The 15,532-nt window shown below is 45.0% G+C and overlaps 1 protein-coding gene across 1 annotated transcript; it reads right to left on the reverse strand.

The window, feature by feature from the left end:
- Positions 1 to 795: 795 nt before the first annotated feature.
- Positions 796 to 15,039, reverse strand: SARC_04547 (hypothetical protein; the record flags this gene model as incomplete). The annotated part of the gene is made up of 17 exons (XM_014301607.1): positions 796 to 911; positions 1,291 to 1,397; positions 2,087 to 2,163; positions 2,951 to 3,061; positions 3,783 to 3,861; positions 4,855 to 4,952; positions 6,282 to 6,450; positions 6,965 to 7,089; positions 7,933 to 7,990; positions 8,196 to 8,339; positions 8,827 to 9,017; positions 10,185 to 10,414; positions 11,191 to 11,365; positions 12,337 to 12,955; positions 13,581 to 13,700; positions 14,454 to 14,627; positions 14,683 to 15,039. The coding sequence occupies 17 exons, from the start codon at positions 15,037 to 15,039 to the stop codon at positions 821 to 823; spliced, it is 2,925 nt and encodes a 974-aa protein (XP_014157082.1). The 3' UTR covers positions 796 to 820.
- Between the last annotated feature and the right edge of the window lie 493 nt (positions 15,040 to 15,532).

Below are 15,532 nucleotides of genomic sequence, written 5' to 3' on the forward strand. Positions count from 1 at the left end.
ACAGTAATCGGTGTGTATATTGACTATATTTTTATGTCTAAGTTGTCTTAGGGATATAACCACATATCTGACAGTGTGTATATTGACTATATTTTTATGTCGAAGTTGTCTTAGGCCTACAATTACATATCTGACAGTGTGTATATTGACAATACTTTTATGTCTAAGTTGTCTTAGGGATACAATTACATATCTGACAGTGTATATATTGACTATATTTTTATGTCTAAGTTGTCTTAGGGATACAATTACATATCTGACAGTAATTGGTGTGTATATTGACTATATTTTTATGTCTAAATTATCATAGGGATACAATTACATATCTGACAGTGTGTATATTGACAATATTTTTATGTCTAAGTTGTCTTAGGGATACAATTATATATCTGACAGTGTATATATTGACTATATTTTTATGTCTAAGTTGTCTACTGGATACAATTACATATCTGACAGTGTGTATATTGACTATTTTATTATGTCCATGTTGTCTTAGGGATACAATTACATACCTGACAGTGTGTATATTGACTATATTTTTATGTCTAAGTTGTCTTCGGGATACAATTACGTGTCTAACCGTGTGTGTTTTGACTTTATTCTTCTACAACTACGTGTCATCAGTGTGTGTTTTGACTATATTTTTTATACAATTACATCTATCAGTGTGTGTTTTGACTATATTTTTTATACAATTACGTCTATCAGTGTGTGTTTTGACTATATTTTTATACAATTACGTCTATCAGTGTGTGTTTTTACTGCATTTTTATACAAGTACGTCTATCACGGTGTGTTTTGACTATATTTTTATTTCTCAGTGGTCTTCGGGATACAATCCCAGAAGGGTTTCGAGGCGTTTTCGTTTGAGCTGTTGCAATTCGGTGTTGGCCTGCTGCAGATGTTGCCTACAATGAAGGAACGGCCCAATGTCATATCAACAGTTATACATCTGGTAAAATATATCAACAGTTAAACATCTGGTAAAGAATATCAACAGTTGAACACCCGGTAAAAATATCAACAATTAAACGTCTTGAAAGAGTCCTGGGACATTGTTGTAACCATGCCAGACCCATGACTCATTCAAAGCTACAGAACTATGTGCTGAAGTGCAGCGGTGGTTGAAATTATGTACGTACAAAAAAATAGGACATGACACCCAAGAATGCTACGATAAATTGTAATAACTGCTACGGTGAAATGTAATAACCACCACGATAAAATGTAATAGTTAATAACCACTAAGATTAAAGGTATTCAAGGCAAACTGCAGGCTTGACTTACGAGGCAGCCGCCGCCCTGAGATGATCCTCAAAGACAACCCTCAGAACATTCTTCGTGCCAGGAGCATACCCTCGCGGAGGTGATTGAATCACCACGTGTAGCACTCTCTACTCGTCAGGCGTATGGAAGGAAGCATGGATTAGCTCAGTGACAGCTGCAATGGTTGCCTACGCTTGTGAAGACTCAGTCAGCAGAGACCAAGACCAGTAAGTATGGCACACAGTGGGAGTACTACCCAGCATAGACCAAGACCAGTAAGTAAGGCACACAGTGGGAGACTACCCAGCATAGACCAAGACCAGTAAGTAAGGCACACAGTGAGAGACTACCCAGCATAGACCAAGACCAGTAAGTAAGGCACACAGTGGGAGTACTACCCAGCATAGACCAAGACCAGTAAGTAAGGAACACAGTGGGAGTACTACCCAGCATAGGCCAAGACCAGTAAGTAAGACACACAGTGGGAGTACTACCCAACAAGCGATAGAGCGGACTCACATTGAACGCATGATCAACGACGGGCAGACCAACACAACGGACGTCAATGCAACTCTTCTAACACATTCACTGCACCCGTCTCGAGCTAAAGTGTCGCAACTGCCACGCACGACGCGCATGAGTGTACCATACGCCAGTCTTCTTCTTGTGCATTTCTATACTCAAATCTGTGGATAAAAAAATGGTTCACGGATATACTAGTACCTGCAGTGAGATCACTACATGGCCGGAGGATGCGTGCAAAATGAAGAAGCAGAAGAAGAAGAAGAACAACAACAAACACGTGTCGAAACCTTACATGGTTGCCACTGTCGGGTGTGATGTCCACGTGCTGCAAGTCACTGGCCACCTTAACCACCCCCCAGCCCAATTGTTCTGTAGATAAAGGGAAAGGTTTGTAATCGAAGAAACGGATAAGACTACCGAACATCTCAACAGCTCAATTAAAGGTAAGCCGAATTTAGGATGGGATTCGCGGGAGAATTGGCTGTACATCGCAATCACCTATCACCTTTCGACTCAGCCGTCGTTGTTCAGAAGTAGCGTTGTAGCAAGAACTAGCATGTGTATGTTTACATCAACACACCAACAAGTATGGTCATATGGTCGACGGCAACGCTATAGTTAGACGTACATGCTGCGTGTTTGATAGTAACGGATATAATACGCCATAGGGAAGATACAACTGCAGACTGGCAGCTCACACGCCCGAGTGTGAACGCGTGCTATCGTTCCAATATGCCTAACGTAGGCTATTTAAACAATAACTCATGTACGCATAACTCCCCTGCCACAGCTAAACATAGCATTTATGCGCACGCCTACGTAGGCTATATAAACAATAACTCATGGACGCGTAATTCACCTGCCATAACCAAACATAGCAACTATGCGCACGCTTGAGACACGATTGGCAAGCATAATTGTCAACACGTCTGCGTTGACAAGGATGGTTGTGAACATGTCTATGCTGACAAATGCTTGGGACACGACTGGCAAGCATAATTGTCAACACGTCTGCGTTGACAAGGATGGTTGTTAACACGTCTGCGTTGACAAGTATGGTTGTTAACATGTCAATGCTGACAAATGCTTGAGACACGACTGACAAGCATAATACACAACTATCACGAGGTATACGAAAGTAATACACGGGACGTACTCTTGTCAGGCTCTACAAATATCAAGCGCTCAGGGTCGATGACGAGAAATCTGTGCGCGCCCAAAGGCTTATCTGACTGAATCACTCGACACGACATCAGGTCTGCGTCGTCTGTGAGGGTGTGGGATTTTGTTAACACGTCGATAGTTGACAAGAGAAGGATAGCAATTGGAAGTACGAGAATAGGCGGAATAGTATCAGCTATTGAGCGCAACTACAATCAAAGAACTATCTTGTAGCAACCGATCTCAATTGAGTATGTCTAGTACATTGGTTTGTCGAGTTAGTGAGGAAGAAGCATAGCATGGCTACCACAAAGCGTAATCACAATCCACTAACTATCTTATAGAGATATATCCCTATGGTCTGTCAGAGATATTTAAAGGTGTATGTGCATATTCACCGGGGATATCGTCGGAATAACTGAAATCTATTCACAAAACTGACGGCACACGTAAGTGACAGGTGCACACCGAAGACACGCACAAACAATCTAGAGACCAATCCATTTTGAAGAAAAAAACTCAGATCTAACTGTTGATTGAAACATACTCAGATCTAACTGTTGATTGAAACATACTCAGATCTAACAGTTGATTGAAACATACTCAGATCTAACTGTTGATGGAAACAGACTCAGATCTAACTGTTGATGGAAACATACTCAGATCTAACTGTTGATGGAAACATACTTAGATCTAACTGTTGATAGAAACATACTAAGATCTAACTGTTGATGGAAACATACTCAGATCTAACTGTTGATAGAAACATACTAAGATCTAACTGTTGATGGAAACATACTCAGATCTAATTGTTGATGGAAACATACTCAGATCTAACTGTTGATTGAGAAGCTCTTGCTCATTAACTTCTGCGAGTAAAGGCAACATATCCTCAGCCGTGCGAATCTACGCAGCCCATTCCACAGTCACCGCCGCACCAATCACAGTACGCCGTCAGAGGGAAGTAGTGCGTATAGAGATCAACGGCAGAGGGTGTTGTGGTTAGTAGAATATCTGAACGAGCGACAACAACGACACTCATGCAGAGTTAACATAGACGTACACGTGGAAGTAACATCAGCCACACTCATGCAGAGGTAACATAGACGGACACGTGCAAGTAACATCACCGACACTCATGCAGAATTAACATGCGATGCACCGCAGACGTACACGTACTAAAACCCTAAACCTTAAAACGTACACGTGGAAGTAACATCAGCGACACTCATGCAGATTTAACATGTTTTAGGGTTTTAGGGGTTCTGAAGATGGAAATGGCACTGTGCACCTTTCGAACAGATTTGCCACAAACGTAACAGCCTTCTATTCAAGTAAAAAAATAATGCCACAGACAAAGCCAGTATACGACAGAAGGGTTCATACCACCCACTTGAAATTAGAGCCTTTTCCACACACCAATTGTAAGTAGAGTTTACGCATGAGTTTTTCCACACACCATTTGTAAGTAGGGTTTACAGATGAGTTTTTCCACACACCAATTGTAAGTAGAGTTTACGCATGAGTTTTTCCACACACCAATTGTAAGTAGGGTTTACAGATGAGTTTTTCCACACACCATTTGTAAGTAGAGTTTACGCATGAGTTTTTCCACACACCAATTGTAAGTAGGGTTTACGGATGAGTTTTTCCACACACCAATTGTAAGTAGAGTTTACGCACGAGTTTTTCCACACACCAATTGTAAGTCGAGTCTACGCACGAGTTTTTCCACATACCAATTGTAAGTAGAGTTTACGCATGAGTTTTTCCACACACCAATTGTAAGTAGAGTTTACGCACGAGTTTTTCCACACACCAACTGTAAGTAGGGTTTGCGCACGAGTTTTTCCACACACCAACTGTAAGTAGGGTTTACGCACGAGTTTTTCCACACACCAATTGTAAGTAGAGTTTACGGATGAGCAGGAAGCTGTGGACGGCCTTGCGACACCGCTCGACCTCTCCGTTGGGTATGCGGTAGTTGAGGTGAATGCCTGTGTGGCACGGGAGAGGTAGTGATGCCAACGGTCACATGAGTGTCAGCTCAGACGGTTCTCGTTATACAAAGCACTCGGGCGTTACCTTTGGCTGAAGCCTACCTCAGCGACATCGCCATGTGTGTATGAGGAGACGGTACTCACGCAACCATCGGAAAAAAAACGAGATCTGGCATGACTCATGTTTGACTCATGCTTGTGAGGGATTGAACGTGTGCACTCACAACAGCATCGGATGAGCTTGTTGCCATTTGTGATTACTCAATGGGCTGACAGTCTCCTCTGAGGCTGCCATGATAGCATTACTAACTGGTGTCAAATGAGACAGTAAAAAGCACAACTGTGTACTGACTCGGGTGGGTCGGACGTGGGTGGTTATCACATTCGTTTACATTTCCACGCACTGTCAGATACTTTCGTGTTCAGGTTTATACACACGACACAGTACTACACACTTACGTGTCCAGGTTTACACACACGACACGGTACTATACACTTACGTGTTCAGGTTTACACACACGACACAGTACTACACCCTTACGTGTTCAGATTTACACACACGACACAGTACTACACTCTTACATGTTTAGGTTTACACACACGACACAGTACTACACTCTTACGTGTTCAGGTTTACACACACGACACAGTACTACACTCTTACGTGTTCAGGTTTACACACACGACACAGTACTACACTCTTACGTGTTCAGATTTACACACACGACACAGTACTACACTCTCGGCCACAGCCTGGAAGTGATAGACACCCCATTGCGAATACACACACCCCCACAGGGACAAACAAAAACAAACAAACAAACAGTGCACAGGAGAAGACAACAACAGATGAGTGCACTGAGGGAAACTAAACCAATCATGATACAAAGAATAACAAAGAAACATGCACCTGCAGGCACACACACAAGACGGAATCAAGGAGAACGCCAACGCCAACGCCAGTAGACACGCAGGGGTGAGCATAAAGACAACACCTCGCAAAACATAACATATGCCGTGAAACAGTATACTCCTAGTAAATGCACACACCCACCTGTCATGGGTGTAATAGCTACAACCACATCTCACAAAACACATACACTAGTACATGCACCCACCCACCTGTCATGGGTGTAATAGCTACAACCACACCTCACAAAACACATACACTAGTACATGCACACACCCACCTGTCATGGGTGTAGTAACTACAATCACACCTCACAAAACACATACACTAGAACATGCACACACCCACCTGTCATGGGTGTAGTAACTACATCCACACCTCACAAATCACACACACTAGTACATGCACCCACCCACCTGTCATGGGTGTGTTGGTAGCCGGCAGTAGTATGTGGGGTTGCATGAGCACCGTCTGCATGCGCAGCTCCTTCTGTTGATACTCAGCCTCAACCATTGGCAGGATCATGGCACTCGCGTGGGTGCGGTACAGCGTGGCCACTTGACTCTGTGCGGTCTCGTGCGCCGACTGTGTGGTAGGTACAGGGATGTATATATAACTAAAGAGAACACATACATAAACAACCAGACAAGGGATGTATATAAAACTGAAGAGATCACATACATAAACAACCAAGATGTATATATAACTAAAGAGATCACATACATAAACAACCAGACAACGGCAGAAGAACACGCCTGCATGGACGTATATGGTTAACAGCCAGCACAAACAGTACACGCTCTACCACTACTGGGACAGTGCAGCGTAAGGATACAGGGAAGTCCGCCCATCCCTCACATTGGGCGAGGCTTCAAAGGTTAGTGTCGGTGCTTTGATACGCTCTCAGGGCCCAATGCGGCTCATCACAACCCACAGACCCACACCACGGACTATATCACAGCCAATACTGTAGTACCACAAACTGCATGCTGAGTCATAAGCAATGATCACGGACTATATCACAGCCAACACTCTATTAACACAAACTACATGCTGAGTCATAAGTAATGCCGCGTACACAACCATCGCCACCACACACCTTCAGCTTCTGAATATGCCTCGCCCTGAGACAGGCGTCAGTGCCTTCGAAGTAGCACAACTCGCGGATGACCTTGGCAGCCACATGGATGGTCACTTGGCGCACCTCACTGTTTATCTTACACCCTGTGTGAGGGTGGGATGGCAAATGAGTGAAGATAAGTATCTATAATATCTTACACCCTGTGTGAAGGTGTGATGGCAAACGAGTGAAGATAAGTATCTATAATATCTTTCACCTTGTGTGAGGGTGTGTTAAATGAGTGAAGATCAAGTGTCTTTTTTATCTTACACCCTGTGTTAAGGTGTGTCAAATGAATGTTAGTGAAGAACACGTATCTGTATCAAGTGTTGCAAACATGTGTAATGATATGCATGCAAAAGGACCCAACTAATTACACCATGAAGAACGCCTGGAAGGAGAGTGACGTACACACGGGACATTTGATTGGTGTTAGTATACATCGTATACATTTGATTGGTGTTAGTATACATCGCATACATTTGATTGGTGTTAGTATAGATCGCACACATTTGATTGGTCCTAGTATAAATCGTATACAGATTGGTCCTAGTATAAATCGTATACATTCGATTGGTGTCAAATAAGGATTGTATACCCTGGAATAATACGTCACCTAAGGTGCAAGTGAACACGTGCATATTCGCGCTGTGTAGTAAGTCAGCATTTGGCACAAAGATTTTTACTACCACATGACATGTACACCAACCCATTGACTTACCTTCACCACCACATGATAAATACACCAACCCATTGACTTTACTACAACATGATAAGTACACCAACCCATTAACTTACTTTCACTACCACATGATAAATACACCAACCCATTGATTTTACTACCACATGATAAGTACACTAACCCATTGACTTTCCTACCACATGATAAGTACACCAACCCAATGACTTTACTACCACATGATAAGTACATCAACCCATTGACTTGCCTTCCCGGAGTACTGCGATGGCTCTCTCAACCAACTCCGCGCTGTATGATATCGTCGACTGGAGAAATAAAAAAATGAAAATATAAATTAAAAATCCTGTAAATAGAAAAATAAAAACAGTATGTACATGTAAGCGTCCACGGAACACGTGAGCACAAAAGAACGGATCCACACAACAGTACGTCTATGACCGATAATCAATGCTCGCTTGCGTGTGTGTAGCTGTGTAGACGCATCTCCATGTGACTACCAACCAGCCGTACCAATGTGAACATGCTTTGACTAAACGACGGGGACGATGGCAAGCGTGGTAATCGCATCTCTGCTTCCTCCGACACTCCATCGCCGACTGTGGGTGATGAGGAATCTCGTCTCGCCGTGCTAGACTCTGTAGTGGGTTCTTCCGTCTGTTCCGTATTGGTAGTTGAAATACGAGTCAGATTTGAGCTTGTGCATATAATGTGCATATAATGTGCATATATATATATATATATAAATACATATACAATATAATATAATTTATATATAATAATATATATATACTAATATATATATATATATATATATATACATACATACATATACATACACACACACACACACATATATATATATATCTCTCATGACGCACGCTTGTTGTCCACGGGCAGATATTTTCACACCACGACTCGAAACCAAGCCACGGCGAAGAGTGCAGTGAAAGTCTAAACCCCTACAAAGCTCTGGCCACAGCACAACAACTTCAAATGTCTCCCACTATTACAAGTACAGTCAGCACTCCCATGTCCTCAGACAAAGAGGGTTTCATAGCAACCCAAAAACCCTAGCCGTCCCCTGTCACCATACACAAGAGGTGTCATAGTAACCACCAACTCAGCTCAAACACCCCAGTACCTCTGCAGCGATTCCTTCCTCAGCGATTGCTCGCTTCTTGGGCAGCCATCGGGCGGCCGTCAGTATGTTGCTTTCCACCAATGGCGACGAGATGATGCTGTACACAAAACATAGCGCACTCAGCGTCACGGTTTCGTCCTTTTCGCAGTCTATAGCTCGCAGTACTGCGTCTCGGTATAATCGCTCGTTCCCTGTTTGTGTGTGGTGGGTTACGTTTGTGTGGGGTGGGGTATATGTGTGAGGGTGAGTTTCATACCATGACCAAGCAGGCTTACTGAGAAAGGTCCGCACATGCCGTGACATCCACGAGGTTCATTCTGTGCACTCACTCGATGTGAGTTGCTGATGTGGACCGTTTGCTTAGAGGTTTGAGCTTCGCATGTAATGTTCACGTATGTACTCTCTCGTACTGAGCTTCGCATGTACACGTATGTACTCTCTTCGCATGTACACGTATGTACTCTCTTCGCAGGTGCACGTATGTACTCTCTCGTACTGAGTGTATCGGCGACAGCTGTCAGAGAGAGATGACACCCCTGACTTGCAGCAGCCCCGGAATTCTAAAGCTCTCACAGTCAACCAGAATATAAGACACCTGACACACCTCACATTCACAGACGTCGGAACTACAAACAACAAACCGCCGTAAACCCTAAACCCTGGAGATGCATGTTAAATGAGGACACCGTGCATGGCTCCAATGACTCAGAAGATACGAATAGTCGTGAGGTGCCCAAGACACACTTACGTACACATCAGTGAATGTATAAGTCAACTATGTCACATATGAACATCCCCACACATCTACCTGACCACACCACATGTACACATCAGTGAATATGCAAGTCAACAATGTCACATATGAACATCCCCACACATCTACCTGACCACACCACACGTACACATCAGTGAATGTACAAGTCAACAATGTCACATATGAACATCCCCACACATCTACCTGACCACACCACACGTGCACATCAGTGAATATGCAAGTCAACAATGTCACATATGAACATCCCCACACATCTACCTGACCACACCACACGTACACATCAGTGAATATGCAAGTCAACAATGTCACATATGAACATCCCCACACATCTACCTAACCACACCACACGTACACATCAGTTAATGTACAAGTCAAGAATGTCACATGTGAACATTTCCACACATCTACCTGACCACACCACACGTACACATCAGTGAATGTACAAGTCAAGAATGTCACATATGAACATCCCCACACATCTACCTGACCACACCACACGTATTGTTAGTGAATGTACAAGTCAACAATGTCACATATGGACATCCCCGCACATCTGCCTGACCACACCACACGTATTGCACACCTGTCACGGTCATGGACGTCTTCCTACTCAGTGACAGCGTAGTCGGATCGCTCACATTGGCTGTGGTTGTCATGGTAACCTCTAGACCCTCCGCGTCCTCATGTGCGAACCCCTTTGAGAAGGCCATGCGGCTGCTGCGATCCTTTGCACTGGTGGGGCGACTGTTAACGTTTAAACGTTCCATCGATACCACGGGACTGTCAATGATCTTTTCTGGCGGACCGAATCTTCTGTATAACGCAGTGCAGACGGGTAGGGGTGCTTCAATGAGGTGCTGTTATGACACACTCACTACCACAGACTGCTTTCACAGTGTGCTATTAATTCCTGCAGAACTAATCCATACACAAAACTCGGGGTGCTAGGAGGGGTATTCACGGTATATATATATATGCAAATGTCAACATATAAATGTATATATATACATACATACATATATATATATATTAAAAAATATAAATACATATACATATATAAATATATATGTATGTATGTATAGACATATATATTATAGATATAGTAGTGGCCCTGTCTATAGCACCCGTTCATATCAATATCCGTCTATTCCTGCTCCCGCGTACTTCAGCAACACTCACATATATCTAATAACTTACACTTCACACATGCCGGTCTGATTAACCGAGTTCAAATCGGCCCCTTACAGCAAATAAACCTGCGCTATAGCTTCCTCTCGCACCATCCAAACCACTCCCTACGAACACAACACGTACTTTATAACACCCTTCCCTGTCCAAACAGACCCACACCCCACACGCCACACCAAACAGACCTACACCCCACACCCCACACCAAACAGACCCACACCCCACACCCCACACCAAACAGACCCACACCTCACACGCCACACGCCACACCAAACAGACCCACACCTCACACGCCACACGCCACACCAAACAGACCCACACCTCACACGCCACACGCCACACCAAACAGACCCACACCTCACACGCCACACGCCACCCCCTGAGGTCGTCTCGCACCTTACCTCAGGCGACTCTTAGCCGTGTCGGGTGTTCGGTATGACATGGCGTCTGGAGTGCCCATCCCTGAGGCCAATGCGGGTGACGAAGGAGCGGACAGCACCGTTGCGTGTTTGAAGGGACTGTTGAGGGCGGGGGGTGGGCCTCTGCGGGTGTTCTGTGGTGTGTTGTAGCCGTTGGCTGCGTGGGTGCAAGCGGCGGTGGGTGAGCGAGACCGGTTGGTGGGAGGTAGATGTGTGGATTGGTGTGGAGTAGATATGTGGATACGCCTAAGGACCGTGCATGTGGAATGTTCCAGTGGTGTTAGGGTATCTATTGAGGGCTATACCGAGCACTCAGAGGATGTCACGACCATATTGTACACTTACAACATGTGCCTCGAACGCAGACACGAACACAAACACACAGAAAAACACGCACACGTGTACACAAACACACAGAAAAACACGCACGCACGTACACAAACACACAGCTAAAAAGCACACTCCACACGACGGCATCCTACAAAGGGTCTGTCAGCACAGCAGTATGTGCGGGAGCCATAGTCTGACTTGCATCTTCCATACAGCAAGACCAGCTTTCATCGCCCCAGATGTTCGTACACAACAGACGGACTTGTATTTATGCGCATATGTATAACATATTGCACCAATGCACCCGCTTTTGCTAGCTTTAGGACCGGTTCGTGCTATAGCTGAAGACGGAGAAGTCACTTCACACACACTATCCACGCAGAATCGAATCCATGAGCATGTGTGCAAATTGAGACACATATTATGAGCATGTGTGCATATAGTAACATGTGTGCACACATATCATGAGCGTGTGCATAGGGAGATACATATCACGAGCATGTGTGCAAAGACAGACACATATCGTGTCTGTATACATTCAAGGCTACAAGCGATATGACCAGCCGTGTCTTCCACAATGACAAAACAACCGTCTCGCACTTTAGAGAATACACACTTGAAACACTTGCAATGTGGGTGTACTATCATACCGTAGATATACCTCCGCACACACTAACAATTGGTAGCGATGGGTCTGACCCATAACATCCGTCTCATATCCTAGAGAACACATACTCAACACTTGCAATGCAGGGGTAGAATCAAAACAACGGCACGCATACATCCTTACATACTTACAATTGGTAGTGATTGGTCTGACTGTACCGTCTCCTGAGGGCGAATCCACAGTCACTCCCCCCAGGACAGCTGTGACGTGTGTTGCTAAGTTGTTTGTTGATATCTGGGCATCACTTGGTGTGTGTGTGTTGTTTTCGTTTGGCATTACATCATCTGCTGTGTGCGTGTTTGCTTCTTTGCTCGTCTCCCTGGCCTCTACCCCGTCGTCAGTGAGTGCCGTGTGCGTGTGCGTGTGCGTGTGCGTGTGCGTGTGCGTGTGCGTGGGCGTGGGCGTACGGTCGTTGTGTGCTTCAGCCGTGTCTGTGTCCAGGCTACTACGCTCATGGGCCTCAATCGCTGTCTCCTCCCTCTTCTCGCCCGCCCTATCCTCTCCCTTTCCCGTAGTACCCCCACCACTTGTTGGCGTGTCGTCTCTATGCGTGTCTGCACACCCCTCTTCCCGCCTCCCCTTATCTGCATTGCTCAGAGGTGCGCCTTCGGTTACTGTTGCTAGGTCACTGGTGGATCGTTCGTTCTCTGTTCCACTGTCTGCGCCGCTGTCAACGCCTTTGCCCACTGTGTGCTGCGACGGAGTTCGGCTGAGGGACAGTGTGCGACGCAACTCTTCCACTCCAGACACCTGATGGTTGACAGGCGGGTTAGGTAGTGGTGGTTAACAGGCGGGTCAGGTAGTGGTGGTGGGTGGGCTATATGTAGAGATATGATACACTAAAGTAGTAGTGGGTGGGTTATATGCAGAGATATAACTCCCTGCAGTAGTCTAAGAGATGGATACTCAATACAGGGCCAATCAGGACTAAAGATGGGCTATACTCAATACAGGGACAATCAGGACTAAGAGATGGGCTATACTCAATACAGGGACAATCAGGACTAAGAGATGGGCTATACTCAATACAGGGACAATCAGGACTAAGAGATGGGCTATACTCAATACAAGGACAATCAGGACTAAGAGATGGGCTATACTTAATACAGGGACAATCAGAATTAAGATATGGGCTATACTCAATACAGGGACAATCAGGACTAAGAGATGGGCTATACTCAATACAGGGACAATCAGGACTATGAGATGGGCTATACTCAATACAGGGACAATCAGGACTAAGAGATGGGCTATAAACAATACAGGGACAATCAGTACTAGAGATGGGCTATACTCAATACAGGGACAATCAGGACAAAGACATCAACGGTACGATGTGCATGGTGATACGGATAGTGATAGATATCCTACCCACCTTGAGCAACTCAGCGGCCAGCCCATTAAGTAGGTATGAGTGGCGGAAGACACTGAACACGTGGGCAAGCAAGATCATGGACGTCACCATGGAGATGCGAGGCGCCGGCTCTCCCGCAACCTGTGAGTAGTTGGCAATGTGTCATTCTGGTGAGAGATGTAAAAAGTTTGCATGTATAGGTAAGATAAATATATATATATATATATATATATAGTGTACATATAGGTAAATATATATATATATATATAGTGTATATATATATATGTGTGTATATGTATAGATTTGTATATTCAGACATGTTTTCATATGTAAGGAGCATTGTGACACCGTAGTCCGCAGTATAACGCCATGTCAATCCATTGTGAAGAGTTGCTGTGCGCAATTTGAGTGGCTGTGATGCTCGAGATCACACTAAACAGAGGTATATGGGATGTACTGAGTGTTTATATCAAATAAACACCTTCTCTATTATTTGTAGTAATTGAAGGGACGTAAACTCCGGCCAGTGCACCTCCACTGAGCTCGACAGTTTATACCGTTTACGTATTGAACGGCAGGTACGGATGAACGGGCATAGATCTCAAGGGAATACTGTACGTCTAATGAGGTGTTATCTCCCACAAGCACCAACAAGCAGCCACCCCGTTAACAATGCCACAAACAAACCCCTTTCGCAGATCAACTAAACAAGACTGCGCCATCCAATGACTGACTACAGACAGAAGACAATGTCAGGTACGTGTGTAGTATGTGAGAGCTGGCCATGATACTCCACTGGCATGTATTTGCCATGTTACTCCGTTGGCATGTAGAACCGGCAGATACGAACGAGGACTACAACACGCGCGTGGACAGGAGACCTGCAGCACCTACCATAGCGTTGGTCTCAGACTTTAAGCTGTACACATAGAGCGGCACCAGCATGTTGTCTAACAGGCGGTTGGCCAGTTTAAAACACATCTCATCAATTCCGGGTGTTTCGAAGATGTCGTTCACATAGTGCAGCACATCGAGATGCTCCGCCAAGAGATCCGACAGACGACCGATCTTCAAATGGCTGCGCACAGGACGGGAGAAAGGGAACGCCAGTCAGCCTACACACTGAGGGGATGTTCTCAAATGTAGGGATGTTCTCAAGTGTAGGGATGTTCTCAAGTGTAGGGATGTTCTCAAGTGTAGGGATGTTCTCAAGTGTAGGGATGTTCTCAAGTGTAGGGATGTACTCAAGTGTAAGGATGTTCTCAAGTGTAGGGATGTTCTCAAGTGTAGGGATGGTCTCCAATGTAGGGATGTTCTCAAGTGTAGGGATGTGACATGTATGTCTCAGGGTACTTTGTGCGAAGTAGAAGGCACATGCATCGTATGGACGTGTGCTTGGGTACTTTGTGCGAAGGAGAAGGCACGTGCATCGTATAGACGTGTGCTTGGTTACTTTGTGCGAAGGAGAAGGCACATGCATCGTATGGACGTGTGCTGGGGTACTTTGTGCGAAGGAGAAGGCACATGTATCGTATGGACGTGTGCTGACCTGACACGTCAGTACGTCAGTACACGTGGCAGTGCTTGGTGCGCTGCGTGTGCGGGAGAGCGCCTTAGTTGTCTCACTGCACACCACACACGTGGAATAGTAGCCACGAGGCACAACGCAAAGAGATCACACCCAATTAGGGTTTAGGGTTTAGGGGTTGTGCATCCCACCTACAGAGAGCCATTACACAAAGTGCACTGTACCACAGGTACGACTACAGTGCTACTGAACGATCCACTGCTGCGATTAGGGCTTTCCGTTAGTACGATGCAATGGCAACACGGTGTATCCGCCCCACCCCACTAACGTACAAAAAGCATTAATATTGACGGTATCACAACACATCCACATCCGTTATGACAAGCGCACGTTAGCTGGCATTACACACGACCAACGTACAAAGAGCATTAACATTAACATTAAA

Source organism: Sphaeroforma arctica (assembly GCF_001186125.1).
Source record: "Sphaeroforma arctica JP610 unplaced genomic scaffold supercont1.260, whole genome shotgun sequence".
Taxonomy (NCBI): domain Eukaryota; class Ichthyosporea; order Ichthyophonida; genus Sphaeroforma; species Sphaeroforma arctica.